The sequence below is a fragment of the Cavia porcellus genome, unplaced genomic scaffold (assembly GCF_034190915.1).
Source record: "Cavia porcellus strain 051 isolate PalLab524CR breed Dunkin Hartley unplaced genomic scaffold, mCavPor4.1 scaffold_1, whole genome shotgun sequence".
NCBI lineage: Eukaryota > Metazoa > Chordata > Mammalia > Rodentia > Caviidae > Cavia > Cavia porcellus.
The window spans coordinates 187,486,487-187,510,921 of NW_026947484.1; the positions used below are offsets into that span (position 1 = coordinate 187,486,487).

A 24,435-nucleotide genomic window follows, 5' to 3' on the forward strand; every position below is an offset into this window, starting at 1 on the left:
CACACAGGTGTTAAGTACAGTGCTCCAATCCCTATTCACCCGAGTTAATATTTTAAAAATCCCCAGTCTTAAAAGAATACATTAGGATATAATTTTTTTGTCTTTTTCCTTTTTATCGGTACCAGGGATCGAACTCACGACTGCCTGCTTGCAAGGCAGACGCTTATGCCGCTGAGCTAAATCCCCAGCCCCAAGATATAATATTGAAATTAGTTCTTATTAAGGATTCTCATTAATCCCAACAAAGAGTACCAAGACTATGCCAGATAAATTGGATTTCTGCACTTCTTACTTTGGAGAAACATTTTCGCTGCTCTCAGCCTTCTCATCAAAAATAATGAAGATAACACTCCTTTATCCAGCACCCAGATAGATAGCGCTATATCATTTACTGATTTCTTTGATACATGACAGTCATATTCTGACTTACAATAGAGTTTAAAACTGCTATTTAAATACTTAATTAACTTTTTTGAATGAGTAGCTAAGTTCCTTTAAGGTAGAAATTATGACATACTTTTCAGAGTCCTGGAGTATCAAACAGTGTTGTTACTATATGTTAAGTATTTGGGGAGGAAGGCAGAGGAAACCAAGCTTTTAAAACATATATATTATACTTTTGTATGACAAATTCATACAACAGGGTGAAAATGGGGGGAAGTAATGCAATTATACTCTGTTTTAAACAAAGAATCAATACCATTTATAGTCATATAGTAATTAAAGTAGAAACATCAAATCAAACTTATTCTTAGTAATTCTTCTTACTGTCTGACAGAGGCTGTGGTGGTCCTTGGCAGACATCATTAATGATCCTTACAACCATCCCAGAAATTACAGACTATTATGCCAGGTGGACAGCTGAGAAAACTAAAGTTCAAAGATAGTAAATAATTTGCTTAAGCATTAACCACAAAAACCGACATTAAGGTATTATGTACATGTACCCACAAGGAATGTATTCACTATGTACTGCAAACATGTACCAATAAAAAATTTTAATTGAAAAACATAAATTAAGTAATCCTTTTCTTAAAAAAAAGTACCACTTGAAAGTTAAAAAAAGTAATTCTTACATGAATTTAACAGCGATAAATTTGGAAAAATCTTTGATAAGTGCTCAAAGAAGTTGTTTTTCTAAAAATAACTTACACAAATTAGCAAAGAACAAGCCTAAACACAAAATTCAGGACAAATATGATTAAAATTAAACAAATCCCTATATCTAATAGTTTTTATCTTTTTATTTAATGGCACACACAAACCTTGTGGCAGATGGAGGTCGATAGTGTAAATATATGTGCTTTTAAAAATCAATAAACAAATGCTTTAACCAGAGCCAATATCTCAAACAAATCATGGGGTTTTTAAATGATGTTTTAAACAGTGAAGATTGTAAAAATTACAAGTCATAATAATCTCATTCACATTAACATTAACATGCTCAATACCAAGCAGTCCTGCTAGGAATCAGGTACTGTGGAATAAATAGATAGTGAAGACACAGTCCTTGCTCCTTAGGCCTATGATCTACTTAGCAAACAGTGAAATATACACCTACATCGATAAGTCATATTTCCATTTAAATCTCAAATCAATCTGTCCTTCTCTGTCTCTTATCACTAAGCTATATGTATACCTCCTGGATCTCTGAAACCTTTCCTAATGATCTCTTGCATTCATTTTTCATTCTGCCCCAATCTGTTTACTACACCACAGCTATACTAGCCGTTTTGAAAATCAAGAGGACAATGCATTCTTTGAAGAAACTGACCCAGAAACTCCATGCACAAAGCTAAAAGCAGAGATTTATGTGAAAGCCTGTCTTGAACAATGAAAGCCTGGCTGCCTTGTCTAACCTGCCTATACAGCTCCATAAAACCTGCCTGCCCCAAGGTGAGGATGAGGATTCACCCTTAGAAAACTCAACCACACCAACTTCAAGATACTGATGTTATGGGATTTTCCTAAGAAAAATGCCAGCTTGCCAAACTACCTTTAAGTAATAACCACCAGAAGATGGTCAATCAGCTTTTTAATATCTTAGAAAAATAAAAGGGATTATAACCATGAAAAATGGTATAAAAATGGGGAAAATGAATGTGGAAAAGTTCTAGTAAATTAGATATGATAATAGTGGAAATAATTCAGTATAAGGAATTGAAGACAATGCTAAGAAAATCTCTCAAAAAAAAGGAAAATATAAAATTAGACATGCAACCCAACAATTCAATAGAACAAGGATGAGCAAAGTTTTTCTGTAAAGGGCAGACTATAAATACATGGGCTTTGCATGCAAAGTCTCTATTGTAACTTCTCAACTCTACCACTGTGGTATGAAAGCAGTCAAAAAAATATGTTAAGAATTGGGACTGATGGAAGGTCAAATGTGGCCTTGAGCCAGTTTTCTGACCCTTACACATGAAGATTTTTAAAAAGAAAGAAATAGAGGCGAATAAACTATCAAAGAAAATTTCCCAAAACTAAAAAAAAAAAATTTTAGAGCAAAAGGGTCCAAGACAATGCACAAATTTCAGAACACCAGAGATAAACAACCACAAAAGCTCCCAAGGAGGGGTCCTATGCAAAGACTGTGAAAATAGAAAATCAGATATCAGTTTTTAAAAGAGTAAAAAAAAGAGCTGGAGAGCCTTAACTACTAAAAGACAATTCTAAATAGAGTTCTATATCTAGTGAAATTAGCAATTATATGAAGGGAGAATGAAGGCATTTTTGGATATATTACTTAAATATTAACCTAGGTGCTGAAGGATTACTCTAGCAAAGTAATACATTAAATAAAAAATGATGAAGATATAATATCTAGGAAAACAGGGGCCTAATGTAAGGGAGTATGCACAAGAAATCCCACTGAAGGTATGCAGCAAGCCGAGAGTGAGAGGTCCCAGAGGAGCTGGAGGAAGAAGGGCTTCAGGAGGGAATTTTCTAAATAAAGAATGGAATGGATATATCTGAGCATACGAAGAATATTTATGATATGCAACGAAGATGGTGCAGTCAAAAAAATAAAACAAATACACAGCAAGCCAATCAACTGTAAAAAATGAAGCAGATGCAGTGGTAGACACTGTAATTCCAACAATTGTGAAACTGAGGCAGAAGGAAAGCAAATTCAAGTCCCACCTAAGCACCTAGCAAAATTCTGTCTCAAAATAAAAATTAAAAAGAGGGAAGGGGACTGGAGATAAAGCTCAGTGGAAGGGCTCTGGGTTTAACCCCCAATACTATAAAAAAAGGCAAGGAAGGCAATTATTAACTCCACAAAAAGTAAGAGGTCACACATAAAAACAGAAGGTCCAAATCTTTCAAATTATAAGGAGCTTGTACAAAAGACATCTACATAATATATGCAGGAAAATAAACAGACAACAGTTATGAAATATTATTTCCCAGGGAGTACGTGAAAAAAACCTTTTCAACTTCAGAGAAGTAAAAACAAAAAAGACAACTTCAAATAACAAAGTTATGCCAGGCATGGTGGTGCACACCTGTAATCCCTTGGAAGGCTGAGGCAGGGGGATCATGGCAAGTTTGAGACCTGCTTGGGCTATAAAATGAGCTGAAGTACATGGTGAGACCCTGTCTCAAAAAAAAAGTAGCATCAAATTAATCTAAACTAATTAATCAGCGAACATTTGAGAAATGGATAATACCAGGGTACATATTTAGAAAATGTACTGACAGTGAGAGTATAAGTTGATGTTGTACTTTCAGAAGAAAATTTGGTGATATGAAATAAAACCCTCTAGGCATCAACATGAAGCCACAAATAGAAAATTCCACATCTGACCTCATATAACAAGTTACAATCAAAACACAAGTGGACTGAAAATATTTTAGAAAATTACCCTATGTTTAAAAGGTGTCATGGTTTATGTCTGTGTCCCCCAGGCCTCATGAGTTTGAATTGTGCATTTGTTATTCGTTCATTGTCTAGTGCTTGGATTGATGGTGTCAGTGCTACACCCATAAAGGGGTGGAGCCAGGATGTGATGTAATGGCAGGAAGAAAGTGTGTCTTGCTCTTTGCCGGTTCTGGCTTGCTGTTTGCAGCCACCATGAAGCAGCCACCGTGAACCGCGGCCCAGCCATGCCCGCCTGCCTTGGAGTCAACTGAGTGAGGACTGAAACCTCCAAAAACTGTAAGAAATAAACCTTTCCTTTCCCAGCTTTGGGCTTCAAGTATTTTGTCTCAGCAATGAGTAAAAAGTAACTAAGACAAAAGGTGAAATAGATTTCATGTTTAGACTTAAGTGTCATACCCATAATAATCATTGGGTATATGGAAATGTCCCCCAAAATCTGAAATCAGAAGCACCTTTGGTCATAGGTATTTCAGATAAGGGGTACTCAACATGTATTATTTTATACAATTTTTTGCTTGCTTTTGAGATGAGGTCTCACTAGACATTCAGGCTAATCCTGAACTTAGTATGTAATACAGGTCGGCCTTGAATTTGAGGCAATCCTCCTGCCTGCTGGCATTACAAGTATATGCCCTAACCCCTAGCTTTCAACCTATATTATTTTAGCAAAATTTTATTAAGGTTGTCTTTTTCATATCGATGTACCAGAAAGAATATAATAGCCTTACCTGAACTGTACGTCCTGCATTGATATGCTCTTCATGCAACTTGTCCCAGATTCTACAGCGTTGATACTATAAAAAGAGAGAAGGTAAGATGTTGAAGTTTTAATTAATAGAGGATAAGTTCCAATTCCCACAAATATCTCTACCTACCTACTCAAACTTAAACATATCACATAAAGAAGATAGTGGTTTAGTAGTAGTACTTAACTTTCCAAAGACCATACAAGTTGGAAATTTTTGGTAATATTATATGCAAAATTCTAGAACTCAAAACAAACAAAAGATCGCCAGATCCAGGTTATTTTATTTTACTGAAAAAGAATATGCATTTCATCTATACTGCAAACTCTTTGGAAACAGGAAGTATAAAGAACAAATATGTAAAGTATAAAAAGCTTAAGAGCATTCCTCATATATTTCTACCATATATGAAGAATTATTAAATGTCAATCAAGTGTTAAGAAACTCAAATTTGAATAAGAATAAATACTTTAATTTAAAGCACCCAGAGGAAAAGCAGATATGAAAAGTAGAGAGGAACAAAGATAAGAATGAAGAAGACTTCTTAAGAGAAAAAACATAAACCAGGATAGAGGAAATAGGAAGGGGAAAAGACCCTAATGCCTGGAAGGGCATGTTGTATGTTTAGAAGCAGTAACAAGAAAAATTACATCAAAAACAGTCTCCAAGAATGCTTCCAACCTGGCAAAAAGAATCTGAGTTAGCTTCAGTATTGTGGTATATGGATCAGAGGATGACTGGGGTGCGAGCACTCAAGACTCTTTGGCAAAGAACCTGCTTGAGAATCACATATGCAATGCCTCATTGTAACATTTAACCTGTGTTCCCATCAGGCATCTTGTATGTTTCTTTTTTTGTTTTGTTTGGTTTGGTTTTTTTTGATACCAGGGATTGAACTCATGACCTTATGCTTGCCAGGCAGGCACTTATACCACTGAGCTAAATCCCTGGCCTTGTTTTTGTATGTTTCTTGATTTATTTAGTAATGTGGGTCTATTTTATGTTCTTTTATGGTTTCTTTGATTATTAGACTGTTAATTTTATGTATTTGCTTTTGTTGCCTCAGCCTCCTATCTAGTTTCTTCGTATCAAACCCCTAAGATAATATGTATTAATACACTTCTTTATTCTTTTTCTGAACATGTAAACTCCTCCTCCCAAGCTTTTAAATTTCCCATACTTAGCTCCCTCACAGTTGCTCCTTTTTTTTAAATTTTATTGTGAAAGTAGTAAAAATACAACAGAGCAAGACAGAACAAAGTCAATCAAGACAATGCAATGAAATTGGTACAGAACTTCATAGCAGGATACTGGGATGGTATTAATAGGTACTATGGTATATCTCATTATCTTCACAATAATTGTCCAGTCAATTAGGTATAGCAAGATCAAACCAAAAACAGAACATGATAAAACCAATTGAGACAAGCTTCCGGTAAAGATGGCAGATAGATAAGAGCAGAATACAGAGGCTCCCTGAGACAGACAACTCAGATGCCAAACAACACAATGTAGGGATTCCTGGACAGAAGGATATGGATCCTCTCAACCCAGGAAGATACTAAAGTGAAAAGAACCAGTCAAACATGCAGTCCTGGGGCTACTATTGAGGTAGCTAAGATACTATGCTCTCGCATGCCCAAATTCTGCTGCTTCGACTCACTGGAACTGCAGTGCACTGAAGTGCAGTTGCACTGAATATTATATGCAAAATTCTAGAACTCAAAACAAGTCAGAGGTCGGCAAGCCCAACAAGAATGGAGCCAACAAGGGACCAGCATTGACCTGCGGTGAGTGCCAGGAATAAAACCCTTCCATAGGAAAGGGGCACCAATGGGATGACATTTTGGAATCAGGCAGGACTGGCAAAAAAAAACAACAGCAGTGACTTTAGTCAGTTGTTCCCTTCCCAGACGAGACTGGTGGGGTATGCTTGGCCCAGGTCACACCCCTGGCTGAGACCCAATAAACTGTCCCAAATCAATTCTCTATGCACTGCGCACACTATCACAGTGAAGGCCTCAGCAGGTTGACTGCTGAGGTTGACAGCAGGTAGGAGCCAGCATATGCCGCCCCTGTTTGCACCTCAATAACACACTGGAATGGGCAGGATCACCTAGCCAGCACGCTTCAGAAAAACTGTAACCAACAAGGAAAGGGGCTGGGACCTCCTCTATATGCCTGTATGGAAGAAACAAAAAATATGACAAAAGGAAGCAACAAGAAAAAGCTCCCAGCCCCCAGCACCCAGAACATTCATCTAGGAGAAGTAAATACAAAAGAGATTGAGGACAGCAAACATGCAATATCAGACACACCATCAGTGGACATGCAAAATCAGACACAGCCTCAGTGGATCTCTTCGGGACTTCATAAACGAGTTCAAAAGTGAAATATTTAACCAAGTAGAGCAAGATATAAGTGGATTAATAAAAGAAATGCTAAGCACCTCTCAAGAAGACACAGACAGAGAATGGAGGAACACAAAAAAAGGAGATAAATGTTTGATGAAGAATAAAAAGAAAACATAGAATACATGAAGCAGGTTCAAAGAGATTATCAGGATATAAAAAAACTCCACTGAAAGCTAGCAAAACTGCTTGAAAGAAACTAAGGGTACACTGTCCAAACTAGAAGATAGGTTTGCAATGTATGATCATGGAAGGAAAAATTTCTTAAAAACAAGGAAACAAGCAGTAACAATACAAAGGCTAGAAGACGACAAGAGGATCTATAACTTAAAAATAAAGAATGTGAATGAAGAAGCAGGTGTATAAATAAAGGAACTACAAAGGCTATTCACAGAAATAATTAAGGAAAACTTCCCAAACATAGGAAAAGGAAATGATATTCAGATATATGAGGCATATAGAACTCTAGCCACCTACAAGCAAAACAGAGCTACATATAATAATCAAGATCCCAGAAATTCAATGTAAGAACAGAATATTAAAAGCTGTTAGAGATAAGAAACAGATCACCTATAAAAGAAGGCACATCAGAATTACAGCAGACTTCTTGACACAAACCATCAAGTCAAGAAGAGCTTGGAGAGAAATATTCCAAAGCCTGAAATAACCTCCAATCCAGATTGATGTAACCTACAAAACTGTCTCTAGAAATTAATGGAGAAATAAGATGCTTCGAAGATAAAGAGGAACTGGGGAATTCACCAACCCAACTCTACAGAGAATACTGAAGGACATTCTAGAGAGAGAGAAAAGTACCAGGATTCCAGGAACAGTGGCAGAGAGGCCTCAATGAATGGAGCAGAAAGTGGAACGATAAAGAAAAGCAGACAACTAATGGCAGAAAAAGAGCACAACAGAAAGGAGAGAAGGTTGGCTATAATCTCTAATATAGATGGCCTTTATACACTAAAAAAAAGAGAGAAACACAGACAGAGAAGATCAGGAGGTAGGATCCAGCAAGATGTTCTTTATAGGAAATATAATTAACTTGAAAAAGGGTTTATGGACCAAAAATCAAACATGAGAAAACAGTGGTCTATGTGGGGACCAGAGAACCAGAGAGTAATAGGGGCAACCCGACCAGTATTTGTGGATCAGTAGGAAAGATAGGCTTTAGTAGGTAAAGGAATACAACTAGAGATCAAGCCCAGGAAGGAGAAGGTTTGGAACCACTTAGGTAAATAGCAGGTCGTCCCCACAATCTAAAAACTGAGGGTGTTGGTGAGACCCAAAAATGCATAGTGCACCCTATGAAAGGGGAGGAATAGTCTTAAAAAGACAGCAGAGGATATTGTTAATAATGTATCAGGATTTAAAACCCACATTACTCACACCGCTCTGCTTAGATAGATTTTATTCTGTCCCAGTTTGTCTACTTGCATTAGATTTGAGGGCACAGATAGCTTTCCCAAAAATAACAGGATATAGTACAATAATCATCTTTAATTTCCTATTAACCTAATCTGGAGCCCTGTATAACTTATGCTGTTTTATCATGACTGATCTTAGTTAAATCTGGGTTATTTGATTGCTGTTTGGTATCAACAGATTTTATTTAAAACTTGAGTGATAGTATCAAGTCTGAGAGTATAGGCAACAACACTGAAGATGACAAGATTCACTACGATACCCATTCTGATTTGATTATTACCTGTTTTTGAAGTTTTACACTATCTACAAAGTTTTGTTTTTATTAATATTGTTATGTACTGCTATACTCAATTATACTGTCTGATGATATAGGCAATTCTATTGAATATAACAAGAGACAACACAGTAATGAAAGGGTTGCTGGCCCAGGCCGGATACTGTAGCCGGCAAAGCCAAGGAGCTCCTATCTCCCCCTACCCTTAGAAATTACCTCTGGCGCCAAACTAAGACCAATGGGCTACCTGTGCATCCCTAATGCCCCTTAGGTTCCACCCCAGGCCGAGGCTACTTATGTGCCTCACTCCACGTGTTCCACGGAGAGATCGGAGAGATCGTTGGACCCCGGGGTGGAGATGCCATGCCCCAGGGGGTCGGGGGTGTCTCTCCCCGCATTCCCAAAATAAAGGTTACTTATATTTTATACTTCTTATCTTTTCAGCCACCGCCAGTCCTTCTCCTCTTCCTCCCTTCACAGTTCTATCAAGTAACCGCTGAAGAACTCCTTGTACAGTGGTTTTATGTCTTTTTCATTTCATGTGTTTATAGGAATATGTTTTGTTTTGTCTTGCTTTGTTTTGTTTCTCTAATATAGAAAGGATAGAAATACATGTCAAGACTCATGCATGTGTAGAACCTATAAACAGTTTACAAAAACTGATCTTACAATGCATGATGAAATGAACAAATACTTTGAAGAAAAAGAGACACTACAGTACCCAGTGCTGATCCTGTAATGTCATGATGTGAAATCCAGCAATACTATTATTCTTTGTTCAGAGTGATTTTAGCCTGCTATGGTTTGTTTAATCTGAACATAAATGAAGATATGGATAACTGCATGTATGTTTAAGTGTATAGGATTGATAACCATATTACTAAGTTTTGGTTGGATAGTTGAACAGAACTGTTTGCAGTCTCGCTGTTTGAATCCCCATTTTGTATGTTTCACTTTTGTATCTTGAACAACTATTTGTAAAAGGACAATAGGTAATCATCAACTAGTGATTTCTTACTGTTTATTTTTTCTTTGAAAGTATGCATTATTTCTACCTGTTTTCTGTTTTTAGTCTTTATTTAAATAAAATTTTAAAAAATAATAAAAAATAAAACTGAGAGTAGTGAATAGAGCAAAAGAAACATAACAAAACAAAACAGTGAAAACAACTTTGCCTTCAAACAGAAGATAGAAGGAAATCTTCCATATTTGCTATATTGCATATGGTCATCCTCTCAAGAGATGCTAAGACATCTATCCCCAGTTGCTAACAGGAGAGGGAGGGTGTGTCTGATTGTCAGCCCATTTGCTGGTAGGCTCTTGGGAGTGCTGGTTATCCTCCTGGCCCACACCGGGGGCGCTTACCAAGAAGGCAGAAAAGTAAGCTGCCTAAGTCCCACCATGGCTAGATCTCGGAGGTGCTGGTTCTCCTCACAGCTGCTCCTATATTCTCTATTATTATTCCTTGATCCTCCTCATCCTAAGCCTTTTGCTCTTGTATATCTTACCTACCATTTTTTCCTCCCTAGCTACACATCCTGACAACCACACAGCTTTCCTCAACCACAAAGTAAATCCCCTTTCTCTCATATTTTGCCCTGGGCCCCATAAAATATCCTCTGAAAACTCTCAGTACTAAACCTTCAGCTCAGCTGAAAGTACTGCAATAAAATCAGACCACATCAATCTTTTCTCCTCATTTATCACTATTTTCCCCTTCAAATCTCCCTCTCAGTGTCCAACATTCCCATCCAACCTCCTTTCATTCTCCCAACCCCACTTTACCTTCCTCACTGAAGAATAACCACAAATAATAAATTGCATAGAATGCATAAAGTGCATAGAGAATAGACAAAGGAGGTAAGTGTAAATGCTACCATATAGAAGTATAAGACTGCATCTGTATAAGCAGAAACAATTCTTTTTGGAAAATATAGGGACACAGTCAAAATCACTTAAAGTAAATAACAGAAGGAGTAAATACTAGTGCTGGGTATACAAAGCTGAAAGTGAAACACAAGGAAGCAATATCCTACTCTAAAATCTCCATATAAGCCATAAACTGTCCTCACTTCTCTAGTCCTCAGCCTGCAGTAATTCACACCCCTGCCAGCCCTGCCCACAACAAAGAAGAGGAAAAAGTGGGCCACATGTAATTTAAATAGATAGACAGATAGAAAGGCAGAAAATAACACAGATACACATAGAAGAATGGAAAAGGAAGAAAACAGAGGATCCCGGGTACCGATAAAAAGGAAAAAGACAAAAAAAAAAAAACCCAAACTTCTAGATATGATGAAAATTTTTAAGTTCTAAGAGTAAAATTCATCACAATCAATGATCACATTAGGAAACAGAGCAAGCTCAAATATACAACCTTATAAGAAATCTTAAGATATTTGAAAAAAACAACAAACCAGTCCTAAAATGAAACGGAGGGAAATTATAAAGACGAGACTAGAAATCAATAAATTGAGACGAGATAGCAGAAAAACAATAATCTATGAACTGATACCTGGTTCATTGAAAGAATAAGTAAACTAGATAAGCCATTAGCTAGATTCACCAAGAGAAAGAGAGAAAAGATCCGCATTGATGCAATTAGAAATGAAAAAGGTGAAATCATAAGAGACTGTCAAAAGTCAGAAGACAGTGACTACTTAAAAAAAAATTACATTCCAACAAATTTGCAAATTTTTAAGAAATGGACAGATTCCTAGACACAAACTACTAAAACTAACCCAAAAAGATATCAATATGCTTAAGAACCCAGTAACAAGCAGTAAAATTGTCAAAATAATAAGGCATCTACCAATAAAGAAAAGCCTAGAACCTGACAGATTTACTGCTGAGTTGTACAAAACCTGTAATGAAGTTGTATCACCAATACTCCTCAAGCTTTTAAAAGAAATTGAAAAGTATGGAATGCTCCAAAATTCATTTATGGAAGCCAGTATGACCCTTATTACAAAACTTGTTAAAGGCTTAACTAAAAAGAAAATCTATTGGCTAATCTTTTAATGAACATAGATACAAAAATCCTCAATACGACATTTGCAAACAGAATGCAGCACATCATCAAAAAGATCAGGCATCATGAGCAAATAGATTTCATCTCAGAGATGCAAGGATGTTTCAACATAGGTAAATCAATAAATGTAATACATCACATAGGTAAAAAAAACCATATGATTATATCAACAGATGCATAAAAAAGCTTTTGACAAAATCCAATACTCTTTCATGTTAAAACACCCTGAAGAAAATAGTTGTAGAAGAACCATATCTTAATATGATAAAAGCTATATATGACAAACCAACAGGCAGTATCATACTAAATGAGGAAACACTAAAAGCAGTCTGCCTAAAATCAGAAACAAGAATGTCCTCTATCACCTCTTCTATTCTACATAGTACTTGAAACATTAGGAAGAGCAATGAGGCAAGATAAAGAAATAAAAGGGATAGGTATAGGAAAAGAAAAAGTCAAATTTAATTATTTGCAGATGACAGAATCCTCTACATAGAAGAAACAAAATATTCCACCAAAAGACTCCCAGAATTCAGTAGAATAGTGGCATGCCAATCAAAACACAAAAATCAATTGCATTACTACTATACTCCAATAATGAACTCACCCAGAAAGAAATAAGGAAAACAGTGCTAACATAGAAGATTAGGGTTTGGCAAAACTGGCTGGGGAAGTAGGTAGGACCTGTTCATTGCAAGATGTGGGAACACACACACAAAACAGCTCCCAAAGCCCGTCACGTGGACTTTGTTCTGGAACTAGAGCAAGTTTTCCAAAGGCTGACCTACACCTGCCGTCAGCCTGACACATGGGATCCCAGCACCACTCTCAGGACCTGTATTTAGAAGTTCTCATAGGTTTCCTCAAGATTTGGACAGTATAAAAGGATACAGATGCCAAGAAGAGACCCAGAATAGCAAAAGTAATCCTGAGCAATAAGAACAAAGCAGGAGGCATCAGAAATCTTGACTTCAAATTATATTAACAAACTGCAGTGATAAAAACATCATGGTACTGCCATAAAAACAGACTTGCAAATCAGTGGGACAGAATCAAGGATGCAGAAACAAATTGAGGCATATATAGCTCCCTGATTCTTGACAAAGGGGCCAAAAATATATGCTGAAGGAAAAAGAACTTCTTTATCAAATGGTGCCAGCAAAACTGGCTATTCATATGTAGAAAACTGAATCTAGACTCTTATCTCTTCATGTTTTATGCAGAAATCAAAATAAATCAAAGCTTTAAGTTTTAAATAAAAAATGGTCTCCTGAAAGATAAAATAATTAAAACCCTTGATGACAGTTGCACAACAAATAACATCAAAAATCAATAAACAGAATCATACTAAGATAAATACCTTCTGCACAGCAAAGGAAACAAAATAGAATGAGGAGACAGCCTACACCTTGGGAAAAAAATTTTGTCAACAATTCCTCAAAGGACTAACATGTAGAATACTACAGAATTAAAAAAATTATACATAGACATACAGAAGAACAAGTACAAATGAATAAATAAATGTATGAAAAAATGTTCAAAACCTCTGGCTATTAGAGAAATACAAATTAAAGCAACATTGAGGGGCTGGGGATTTAGCTCAGTGGCATAAGCACCTGCCTTGCAAGCGCATGGCCATGAGTTTGATCCCAGGTATTAAAAAAAAACACACACAACTCCCCAGAACCCCTAAAAAACGAACACTGAAATACTATCTTGCTCCAGAAAGAAGAGCTATTTTAAGAAATCAAATAGTGTAGTAACAAATGCTGGGCAGGCTGTGGGGGAAAAGAAATATTTTACATTCCTTAGTAGGAATGTAAAGTAGTACAACCATTATGGAACTCAGTATGAAGATTCCTCAAAAAACATAAACTAGAAATTCTATTGTCTCTGCTGTTCTCCTTCTAGGTAACTTCTTGAGTTATAGACATCGTATTACAGTGATACATACATACTTGTGCTTATAGCAGCACAATTCATAATAGCTAAATCTTGAATACAGCCTATATATATATATATGTCAATAGATGAATGGGTAAAGGAAGTGTGGTATTTATACACCAAGGAGTACTACTCTGCAATAAAGAAAGATAAATCAATAATTTGTAGAAGATGCATGCATCTGGAGACCATAATGTTAAGTGAAATAAATACAGATGCAATAGTTGAAATATCACATAGTTTCTCTTATAGGATAAATATAAAATATAAATAAAGAGCAAAATAAATGATAGATAATAGAAAATAGAGTAATAGGTCTTTTGCAAAAGGAAAAGAGATGGAAAACAGAGGGGTCAGGGGGAGGAGAGAGGAATAAAAAAGAATTAAGATGTGTTATGTACATGTACCAATTCTCCATAAGGAATGGAGTCATTATATACTGAAAACAGGTACTAATAAAACAATTACAGTTTTGTAAAAATTACTTTAAAAAAAGAAAGAAGAGAAAAATCTGGAAATAAGGACAGGGCAGGTTGCACTTAATTTAGCAGATCACCTGAGGCTGAAACTTAGAGCTGCAGAAGGGTGGGTGACGGGGGACATAGCCGCTAAGAGGCAGGCCACAGGCACTGCTCTATTCCAGAAACACTAAGCAACCAGGTGAACAGTGCAAGTGGGTAGTGGGGCAAGAAGCAGAAGATTGGTTGAGAATGTATGTAGGGAACAGGTAATCTGCCAGATATCCTCTGCTCTCTTTCAAGCAATTGTCCTGGTCCCCATTAAAACACACAACAGCACTTCAGCTTATGGAGAGGTCAAATTGGAGAAGCTGGAGGTCCCGGACTGCAAGCACAAGGGTAGGGAGGAGACACTACACTACAACCAGAGAGGTTAAACTTGTAAAAGGGATCTCTGAGTGACAATGCGCTACCTCTCCTCCTTGCCTGCCTTCCGTTCCCTAGCTCAGAGGTGTAGTCACAAGATTTATACTGTAACCACCCCCTGGCCTCCTAACCTCACCCTTCCACAGCCATCACCTCTGAACAAATAATCTACCCCAACAGCTAGGAAACTGGAACTGAAGGACTGCTCTGCTGAGTGCTTACTCCGGAGGATAAACAGCTACAGATGCTGACATCTGGTGGATCCTCATTAAATACATCTTCACCTCTCTATCCCTCAGGGCAACAAGGTCTCCTACACACAAACACATTAGTATCTACATCTTACAATCAGCACTCTTAAGTATCAACAGCCAGCCACGGAGTGCTTATAATAATGTATCCTGAGGCAGAAGAAAAGAATCAGGAAAAATAAAGACAAGAAAGTAAAAAACTTTTAAAAAATGAAATACCATAGAGTCATGATATGATATTGCTTCCATCAAACTAGGATACTATTCTCTTTTATAAAGAGAAGTGCATTGAGAGAAGAAAAGAACGTGGTTAGAAAATGTATCATTCTGGGTATGCCCTCTAACAGAAATGTGTACAGAGGACAGAAACAAGTTGAGGGTAGGCAAGCAACAGAAAAAAAGAATGTGGGTCTTTAGAACTGGGGAACTGCCACTGCACCCCTAGCACTCCCTCCTGAGAGACTAAAGACAGAGTCAAAACAACTGGAAAAAACCTCTACCTTATTTAATACATGATTTTCAAGTTTTTTCCTACTTCCATCTTAACTATATGCTAATGCTTAATAATATATATAACCTGATAATAATATACAATACTGCATATGTGCTACCCCATAAATTTCCTCTAGATTCCTACAATATGAAACGAAAAACTATGTTCCAAGCTTATTATCTTGTTGTTTCTATTAACTATGCTGAAGTCGGTCTTACGCTAGCAAGACAGTGGAGTGTTAACAGTTCACATTTGAGGAGCACATATTAATCAAGCTCATCGTGTGTAAAGAAATGCAATGCTGAAGGCCCTATGGAACACAACCCCAGGTGTCCATGACACACTGCTTTCATTGTTCTCCATGCTTCAGAATTGCTCCGCCAAAGGCTTACCTTCGACTGCCCTGCAGTCTGGTTTTCTCCTGTTAAATTCATATTGGATGACTGATGTTCCGTATAATAAATATTTTATCTTTCTACACCTTTCTTCTAAGAAGAATATGCCTTTTTGATGGTGAGGCACTCTCAGGCACCTGGAGTCCAAAAACAGCTCTGAACCCTTTTGTCCAGAGTAAGCACTGCAGCTTCTAAATGTTTTTACCTTGCTATAACACATCTACTAAACTATGCTATTCAATTATCTAAATAAAAATTTACCTTCATAAATATACTAGAAACCCTACAGACAGCTGAATAATTGAGTAAAACTAATCAATATTAGTAACTGCTTGGCTTAACACTATTACCTACATTATACACTATGTTTATTCTGGTAATGTCTAAAAATTTCACAATAAGTAAAAATTTCACAAAATGCTGCAGGAAAACTGTTCAGATAGAGAAGGAGTTGATGTAATTAATTCTTGAATAATTTTATTATGACATCTGGTACAACTAACTAATCAAGTCAGTAATTGACCCATTTATCACTACTCCTTTCTCTCAAGCTTTTCCTGATGACTGATAAGGGGTACATGTAGCTAAGATTGCGGGTAATGACAGCAAGCATTTTTGTATAGAAAAAAATAAGAAAAAGGAAGGCTAACACATGCCATGCCGCAAAAGTAAAGTAGGACTCTAAAGAAATGGCCTTATTGGCCCACCTATTTCTACCTTTCAGAATCAATTTTACTCTATACTAAATTTACATCATCTGTGTAGCCAAGTACTTTGGTATAGCTCCAAGCTTTGCAATATAACTGATCAAACTTCTCACTTGGCAATGGTCAATCAAAAGTAAATAATTCTATTTATATACAGTTATAACACTATGAGAGCCAGCCTCTCTAATTAACCAAAATGTGGAACCCCTTAATTTGTTTCCATGCATGACGAGAATAACCAGTTTACTGGACAACACTTCCATCTTTAAAAAATCACAGCATCACTTACTGCTAATGAATGAAAAAGAAATTAATGGATAATAGAATACTAATCCTGAATTCTAGAAACATCTTCAAATTTGCACTGAAATTCCCATCTCAGTATTCTTGGCACTTACGTTCTATATATTTTTTTAACTTAAAAGGTCTTAAAGATGAAAACAGGTAGCAGCTATGGTAGAGAAAGCTACCGCTTTTCTTGTGTAAGCTACCTAGCTGAGGTTAATGGATAGTGTTTCTACTGAAAGGCTTGATAATCACATCCTCCAGCCCAATCATCACACACACAGAAATAAACATAAACATAAATAAAAATCAATGGAGAGGCCCACAGCTTAAAATTTACATTGCGACAGGTCCTTCTCGAGGAACAAGGATCACTGGTCTGTCTGACAGAAGTAATACAACCTGCCAGATCAACGCGTGGTACTCAGTAAACTTGCTATTGCCAAAAGTGACACCACTACTCCACCAGAGCCTGGCCAGTACAGGTTCTATGCAGCCTTCTTCATAGACCCTTCCACTAGCTTGTCTTCCTTCTACCTGTTTTGTTAAGTGGCTAGGCAGTATTTCTCAATTTTGGGCTTTCCTCAAAGAAAAGCAGTGAAGTAAGGAAATTTGCTCATATAACAAGTATACTCTTCATGTCCATTAATATATGTGTACCTGAAGAGGGTTAAGAGTTACTGTGAGACACACACCCAAGGTTCAAAAAGCATGCTAGTCAGATGTGGTGGCACATGCCTATAATCCCAGCATTTAGGAGGCTGAGACAGGTGAATGGTTGTGAGTTCGAGACCAGCCTGGGCTACAAAGTGAGTGCAAGGCTGGCCTGAACTGCACAGTGAGACCTTGCCTCAAAAAGACAAAAAGGGAAGAAGAAGAAAGAAAAAGTGGAATAAATGAAGTTATAACAGGTCTATCATGCAAAGTTTTGCACCTTCGTATTATGGTGCACTGTTTTGATCACTAACAAAAACTTCAACATACACAATTAAAAAGTTATACACTCTATTCCTGTATCGCTTTCTAAAAAAGGATATATGAGTGTTAGATTTGAAAACAGCACAGAAAACCTAGAAAGCAACCAAGCACACACACAAAAACAACAAAAGTCAAATGACAGCAACAACAAAATAGTGATAAAGGGTTTCAAAGTAAGATGATAGGAATTTAACAATGGTGGTTACATTACATATTGTTATCTTCAAATTAGTTGCTCAGGTTACCAGATGCAGGCATACAAAATTGATCAAACGATATGATTTCCCTTTGAGCAGTTTCTTTCCCTTTTACTATGTCTATTGTAAATTTTGGATTTTATTTACTTTCAGTTTCTTATACTAGGGAGAAAATCTGGTGTTTAACAGGTGAGTTTGACTTATTTCACTATGATTTATTTCACTTAGGTCTCTAGTTGCATCCATTTACCTAAAAACATTCAACATCACTGGTCATTTGAGAAATGCAAATTAAAAAATACCAACTTTTAAAAAGATTGTTAAATCAACAGAAGTTAGGCATTTTAACAAAGTCTCATGTCTAATCTCAATTTATCTGAAATGTACAAACAAATATAAATCACATTATGTAACTTTATTGTGGTAGACAATGAAAACTCTCACCTTCTCGATGTTTATCTGGTGCCTTCGCAACCTCTCCAGATCTGTTGGGATTACTATCTTAGTGAACTTCTGGATAGCTGGTTCAAGGCGGCGTAACTTCACTTTTTCATCATCTTCAAACATCCTAAAAAATATTCTGTCACTTCTGCTTCCAAAAACTGTCTTCTCTGCTCATACAAAAAACCTAAAAGGAAAATACTTCTTTCAGAATGTTTTTGAAATCAGTTTCCATTATTTTTAAGTCATCAATTAGGTAGATTTACGACTTATTCTAAATATATATTCAACATAATGCTGAACTTCCGTGGTTTGATTTTCTTTATGAAACCATGTATTTCAAAATCCTTTTCTCTTGTAGAACATTTAGAAAATATAAATAAATGAAGACAATAAAAATAACAATGAAGTCCTCATCTTAGATACTGTTTTACGTTTTCATATATGCCACTGGGCCTTTCTCTATGTAAGTATGTAAACATTTTTTTAATTAGGAGTATACAGTTGAAGTTTTTATTTCTTCATCTATATTGGACATCGAATAACTTTCTGTCCCTATTCTACCAGCAGTTGCGTGTGTGTGCATGTTATTGGTGAGTGAATCTAAGATCTTCACACTGAGCTACATTCCTAGCCCTTCGTGTACTTTTTACTATGAGACAGGTTAAACTGTCCAGGTTGAGCCTAAACTTGGACACAAAAGTAGACGATTCAAAGTAAAGGGGCAAAGGGAGGAAGAAGAAAAGAAGAAGGGGTAATTGGGGGGAAATTATCAAAATATGTTTTATAAATGTATGAATATGCCAAGATGAAACCCACTAGTGTGTATAACTAATATGTAGTAATTTTTAAAACCACAACTTTAAATGTCCTATTTTTTCCTTTCACAGATGAAAATCTTCAAGTGCTGGTCATAAAGACTGCCTTCACTATCTATGCACTAATAACTTGGTTCTTAGATACATACATAGAGAAAGAATATTTCCAGGCACCTAAAACAGTGGGTAGCGAATGGAAGCAGAGCTTGTCTACAGAACCAGTAAGACAGGAAAATTCATGGCTAAGGGGTAGAGCTAAGAGTACTCTAAAAAGAACATCACATAAATCTATTTTTAAATATCCAAAGATAAAAAGGAAAGAATATACTCTGAAAACTTAGATGCCATTATGAAACAATCTGGATATAAACCAAATAAACATCTAGAATTAAAACCTCAAACAATAGTTTAAACCCTAAACTATACAGCTAAAAAAAAAAAAAGAAAACTGACTAGAAGATATCAATCAGAACACAGAGAAATAAAAAGATAAAAAACATTAAATATATGAGATATAAAGGATAAAAGTAATGAACTGAATGACAAATAGGAAAGAATAAAGAAATGCTGAAAAGAAATTACTCAGAGACTGCTGAGAATTAAACCACTTTTTAAAATCTCAAATTGAAAGCGCACACATGCCCCAAGCATAAGTAAAAAACAACAACTAAAAGCATGGAAAAAAAATTACAGATCCTCAAGGACAAAGAAAAAACATTACAAGGCAAACCAGAGATAAAAGGTAAACTGGATGTGGTGGTCCATACCTATAATCCCAGCACTCAGGAGGCTGAGACAGCAGGATCTAGAGGCTGTTTGAACTACAGGAAACCTTGTCTCAAGAGAAAAAAAAGTAAGATACATGAGCAGGGTGGAGTGGGGTGGGGTGGGATGGACGTACACACCTATAATCCCAGCTAACACTCGGGGAAGCTGAGACAGGAGAATCACATGGCAATTTAACAACTATGGGCAACTTTGTGGGGGAAGTTGGGGAGGCAGCTCAGAGTGAAGGTCTTGGGTTCAGTCTACCACACAGCAAAACAAAACAAAAAATACCAGATACAGGAAAACAACAAAAGCAGGAAACTTTTCATCAAAACAGTACATCAAAAGGTAGGAACAGCTTCAAAGTGCTGAGGACTTAGTAAAAACCTAAAGTAAATTATCATTTACAGGGAAGGTAAAATAGAGACTGGGGATTTAGCTCAGCAGTGTAAGTGCCTTGCTGGCAAAGGAAGGTAAAATAATCATTTTCAGACATATGAAAACTGAGAGTTGATTACCAAGTCCCTCATTAAAAAAAAAAAAACTACTAAAAGACATATTTTAATAACAAAGAAAATAAACCCAAAAGGGTAGAATGGTAAAGGACTTACTTTTAATAATGATTAAATATTTAAAAAAGGGTTTCCATGTAATAATTTCTATTTAAAATATTTTCTAGCAGCACAGTATTACATTATGCATATATTTCATAATTTAATCATATATTTTTGGCTATTAAGGGTGATCCTAATTTTCCAATATTATAAACTCTAGTGCAATTACTGAGGCAGGAGGATCTCCACAAGTTCAAGTCCAGCCTGAACTGCATAGTGAAACCCTATGTCAAAAAGAAAAAAAAAAAAAAAATATATATATATATATATATATATATATATATATCATGTTTGGAAACAAAATGCTCTTAGCAGTGGATAAACTGCTCAAGCATTTGTAAATTTTTATGGGAAGATACTAATCCAATATTGAAACATAGAAGTGTGACTGAATAATGAGTAAAAATATAGCCTGAAGGGCCAGGGATTTAGCTCAGTGGCATAGGTACCTACCTGGCAAGCAAAAGGCCATGAGTCCAATTCCCAGTACCAAAAAACAAACAAACAAACAACAACAACAAAAAAAACCAGTTTGGAATTTCTAGATTTTTCAGTCATAAAATTTAAACATATTTCTGATATAAAATGATATAATTAAAAAATGAGGAAAATGAATTTACATTAAGAGCTCACCTGTGTAAAATTCCTCAAAAAGACAAAGCAAAATATATACAAATGTTTAATTTCCCTAATTCGCATGAAATTACATTTCATATTTAAAAAGTATGATAAAATATTTGGTATGTGGAATTATTCTCCTTATGACTCTTATTATTCTTAGGACTCTAGTGCCATTTACACAACCATATGCACTTGTCAAACCCTACGTATAACTATATACCACAAAGAGGGGATGCTGCTATAAAGTTTTTAAAAACACGATTACAGGAAGCCTAAAATGAAATATAAACTATCAAAAACAAGATTCGCCTTACTATAAAGACTAGTATAACAGCATAGAAATAAGTGAAGACAGAAAATAGTATTTTCACTACACACTAAGTTTAAAGACAAAACTTCTGCACCCCATACCAGCATTGTATGTTTCTCTCAGGGGTATATGTTAGAAGTCACAAAATTACTTTCAGTGTGTATGAGCACTGAGCAAATAAATATTTTACAGAATACAAGTGCCAGTTTTGCACTATCAGAGTTACATATAAGAGATAAAACTAGGATGAATCCAGAGGTGTAAGAATAGAATCAGTTACTGGGCTAAATATCTATGTTTTAAAAATACACAGGTAAGTTCAAAAATAGAGATCTTATTGTACGCATGGATGTGTACACACATATACAGATGCCTTCTACAATGACAACCCACTAGTAGTGAGCACACCAACAGCACAGATCTTGATGTCTAAATACCCTTCTCCAAAAACAGAAATCAGAGGTCCTTGAAGAAGTGGCTGATTCCAGGTCTGGGGCAGGAAAAAAAAAACAGGGTTTGAGGAATCTTACAACGCCAGGAAGATAGTTCTCTAAAAAGGAGAAGCGTGTCAGAAGGTACAAAAAGCAACCTGAAAAAAATTCCCAATCATCCAGCCTCTGTCAATTTGAGGCATAAAATGAATAATAAAATAAAAAAATAACTATATGAGTCCATACGTCTACAATAGAATACAAATAATAAATGGGGGAAATGGACAACTCTCCCTTACAGAAGAATTACAATTGATAAATACAGAAGGAATGAGGGAAACAGAAAATCACAATTAGAACACAAATTATTAATTACTGAAGGCAAGATCCAACAATGGATGCTGAATTTATGATGGTAAAGTTTGAAGAGACATGATGTTTGCTTAGTTTAAAACTTTGAAGGGACACGATATTTGCTCAGTTTAAACGTTTCTTCCTAAATATGAACTCGGGAAAAATTGTACTTTTGCATTGGAGTATCCCAGCAGACACTGACTTAACCAAGGGATCAAGATTAACCTCACAAGCAGCAAGTCATTATCATGCACCCTGATGGGATCAACTGAAAAGACAGGCACACTTTTGTGGCATTAACAAAAACGCATAACCTTAATCATGATAAATTACCATTTGGACTCTTCAAAAGTGCAAAAATCATGAAAGACGGGAAAATACTGAGGAACTATCACAAAGTGGAAGACATGATGTAGCCGAGACAACTAAACGCAATGTGATGATCTTACATTGGATCCTAAAAAACAAAAAGGTCATTCCAAATAAATAAAACAAAATTTAAAAATGCTCAGTATTGTTCTGATAAATTTCTTGCTTTTGATAACTGCATAATGGCATGGTCAATGTTAACCTTAACAGAAGTGAGAATTCAATGCTTTTTAAAAGCTTTTCAGTAATCGTAAATATATTTCAATGTAAAGTTTTTATGATGTACAAGAATTAAAGTTTCACCAGGTGTGGTAGCACACGTTTGTGATCCCAGCACTTGGGAAATTGAGGCAGAATCGCTGTGAGTTAAGAGCCCGGGCTGGGCTACACAGTGAGTTCAAGGCCAGCCTAAACTACATAGGGAGACCTTGTCTCAACATCCCCCTCCAAACGAATTACAGAAGACAGAAACATTTAGAAGTGATAAAACTACAATCATTTGCATTACACTACTATTGCAAGAAGAGTTGCCGCAAGGGTGCCAGGTACTTTACAAACGTCGTCATTTAGCGCTTTACAACTAATCTGAGATGAGTACATGTTCCTGATTTGGGATGGGGTGTACTCGTGGTTCAGAAAATAAGTGCAAAGTCCTATTTCTATTTCCCAGAAAAAGTCCAAAGTCGCTGGCACCACCTCAAAGAAACACCCAGGGGTGCCATGTGTGGGCATGCTGGTGGCATTTCCTCGGGCTCATCTTTTATGTTTCAGGCTAATGCAAGGGAAGAAAATCTGGAGAGGAAAAGTCCGTGGTCCCACCGTGTGGTCTCCTCTGCGCCTCGCACACCTGAAAGGCTGGAGCCAGGTGTCAAACTGGGAGGCACCTCTCGGTCTGGCTGGCCGGAGGGAGGCTGTGGCCTCGGGCTCCGGGGTCCCCTTTGTACCTCCGAGAGTCGCGTCAGCCCTCTCAGTGTCTCCAGTGGCACACCTGGGCCACACACACCAAACGCTGTCTCACCCACAACAGCTGGGCAGGCAGGCCCGGGACAGACACCCAATGTCCTGGGGCCCCCAGTGCGCCGGCCCCGCGGAGGCGCCGGAAACTTTTCCACCCGGAACCCGGGAAGCCACCACTCTAGCCCGGTCCGCGGCCTCCCCGCACCCGCTTGGAAAAGCTCTTCCAAAACTGAAACCGACCAGGGCTCTGCCAGTTTTGGTCTGGAAGAAGCCCCCACAGGGCTCACACCTCCGCGCCAAGGCACGGTTAACACCTCTCCCTACTAGGGGTTGGCACCCGGGCCCAGGTGCCCGTCGGGGTCCGACGTCCCCAGCAGCCTCTCACTAGCCCCTTACCTCCCGCCGGGGCGCTCGAGGCCGGTTGGTCACCACCGCGCAGGCGCAGAGAAAAGGAGGCGGGGCGTCCCCAGGGGCGGGGCGTCTCCAGGGCAAGGTAGAGGGTTGGCTCCGCCCCCTCCGAGCCCTGAGACCAGAAGTGGGTGGTGCTTGGATGGTGAGTGCCTAAGCAGAGAAAACTCTAAAATTCAGTGTGGAGTTGTAACCCTAAAACCGGATGGAAAAAAAGCACAAGCGGTTTTGAGTATTTTTGCGTTTTAAAACCACTTACATTTGTAATGCCCCCTGCAGGTTTCCTGCATATTTTCCTTTGTTCTTATTAGAATTCTTTTTGTAGACTATTGTCTGTAGAAAATGAACTCTTTACATGTGTAGAAACTGAAATTCAGAAATGTTGTACCTTATTCCTCTCATCTCCAAAGCCCCGTGAGGCAAACAGTACA

The 24,435-nt window shown here is 37.1% G+C and overlaps 1 protein-coding gene across 3 annotated transcripts in view; it reads right to left on the minus strand.

Annotated features, from left to right (window-relative positions):
- Stx17 (syntaxin 17) overlaps nt 1–24,048 on the minus strand; it is a 68,522-nt gene extending 44,474 nt beyond the window's left edge. The window contains exons 1-3 of one of the 3 annotated variants that reach the window (XM_003470892.4): nt 23,993–24,048; nt 18,358–18,541; nt 4,615–4,680 (exon numbers count right to left, since the gene is read on the minus strand). In XM_003470892.4, the coding sequence (XP_003470940.1) occupies nt 4,615–4,680; nt 18,358–18,480 (189 nt within the window). In that variant the 5' untranslated portion in view covers nt 18,481–18,541; nt 23,993–24,048. Of the gene's footprint in view, nt 1–4,614; nt 4,681–18,357; nt 18,542–19,939; nt 20,017–22,603; nt 23,081–23,992 lie in introns of those variants that run through there. The other 2 variants (XM_063224631.1, XM_063224641.1) reach the window with 2 other exon arrangements.
- Nucleotides 24,049–24,435: the final 387 nt, after the last annotated feature.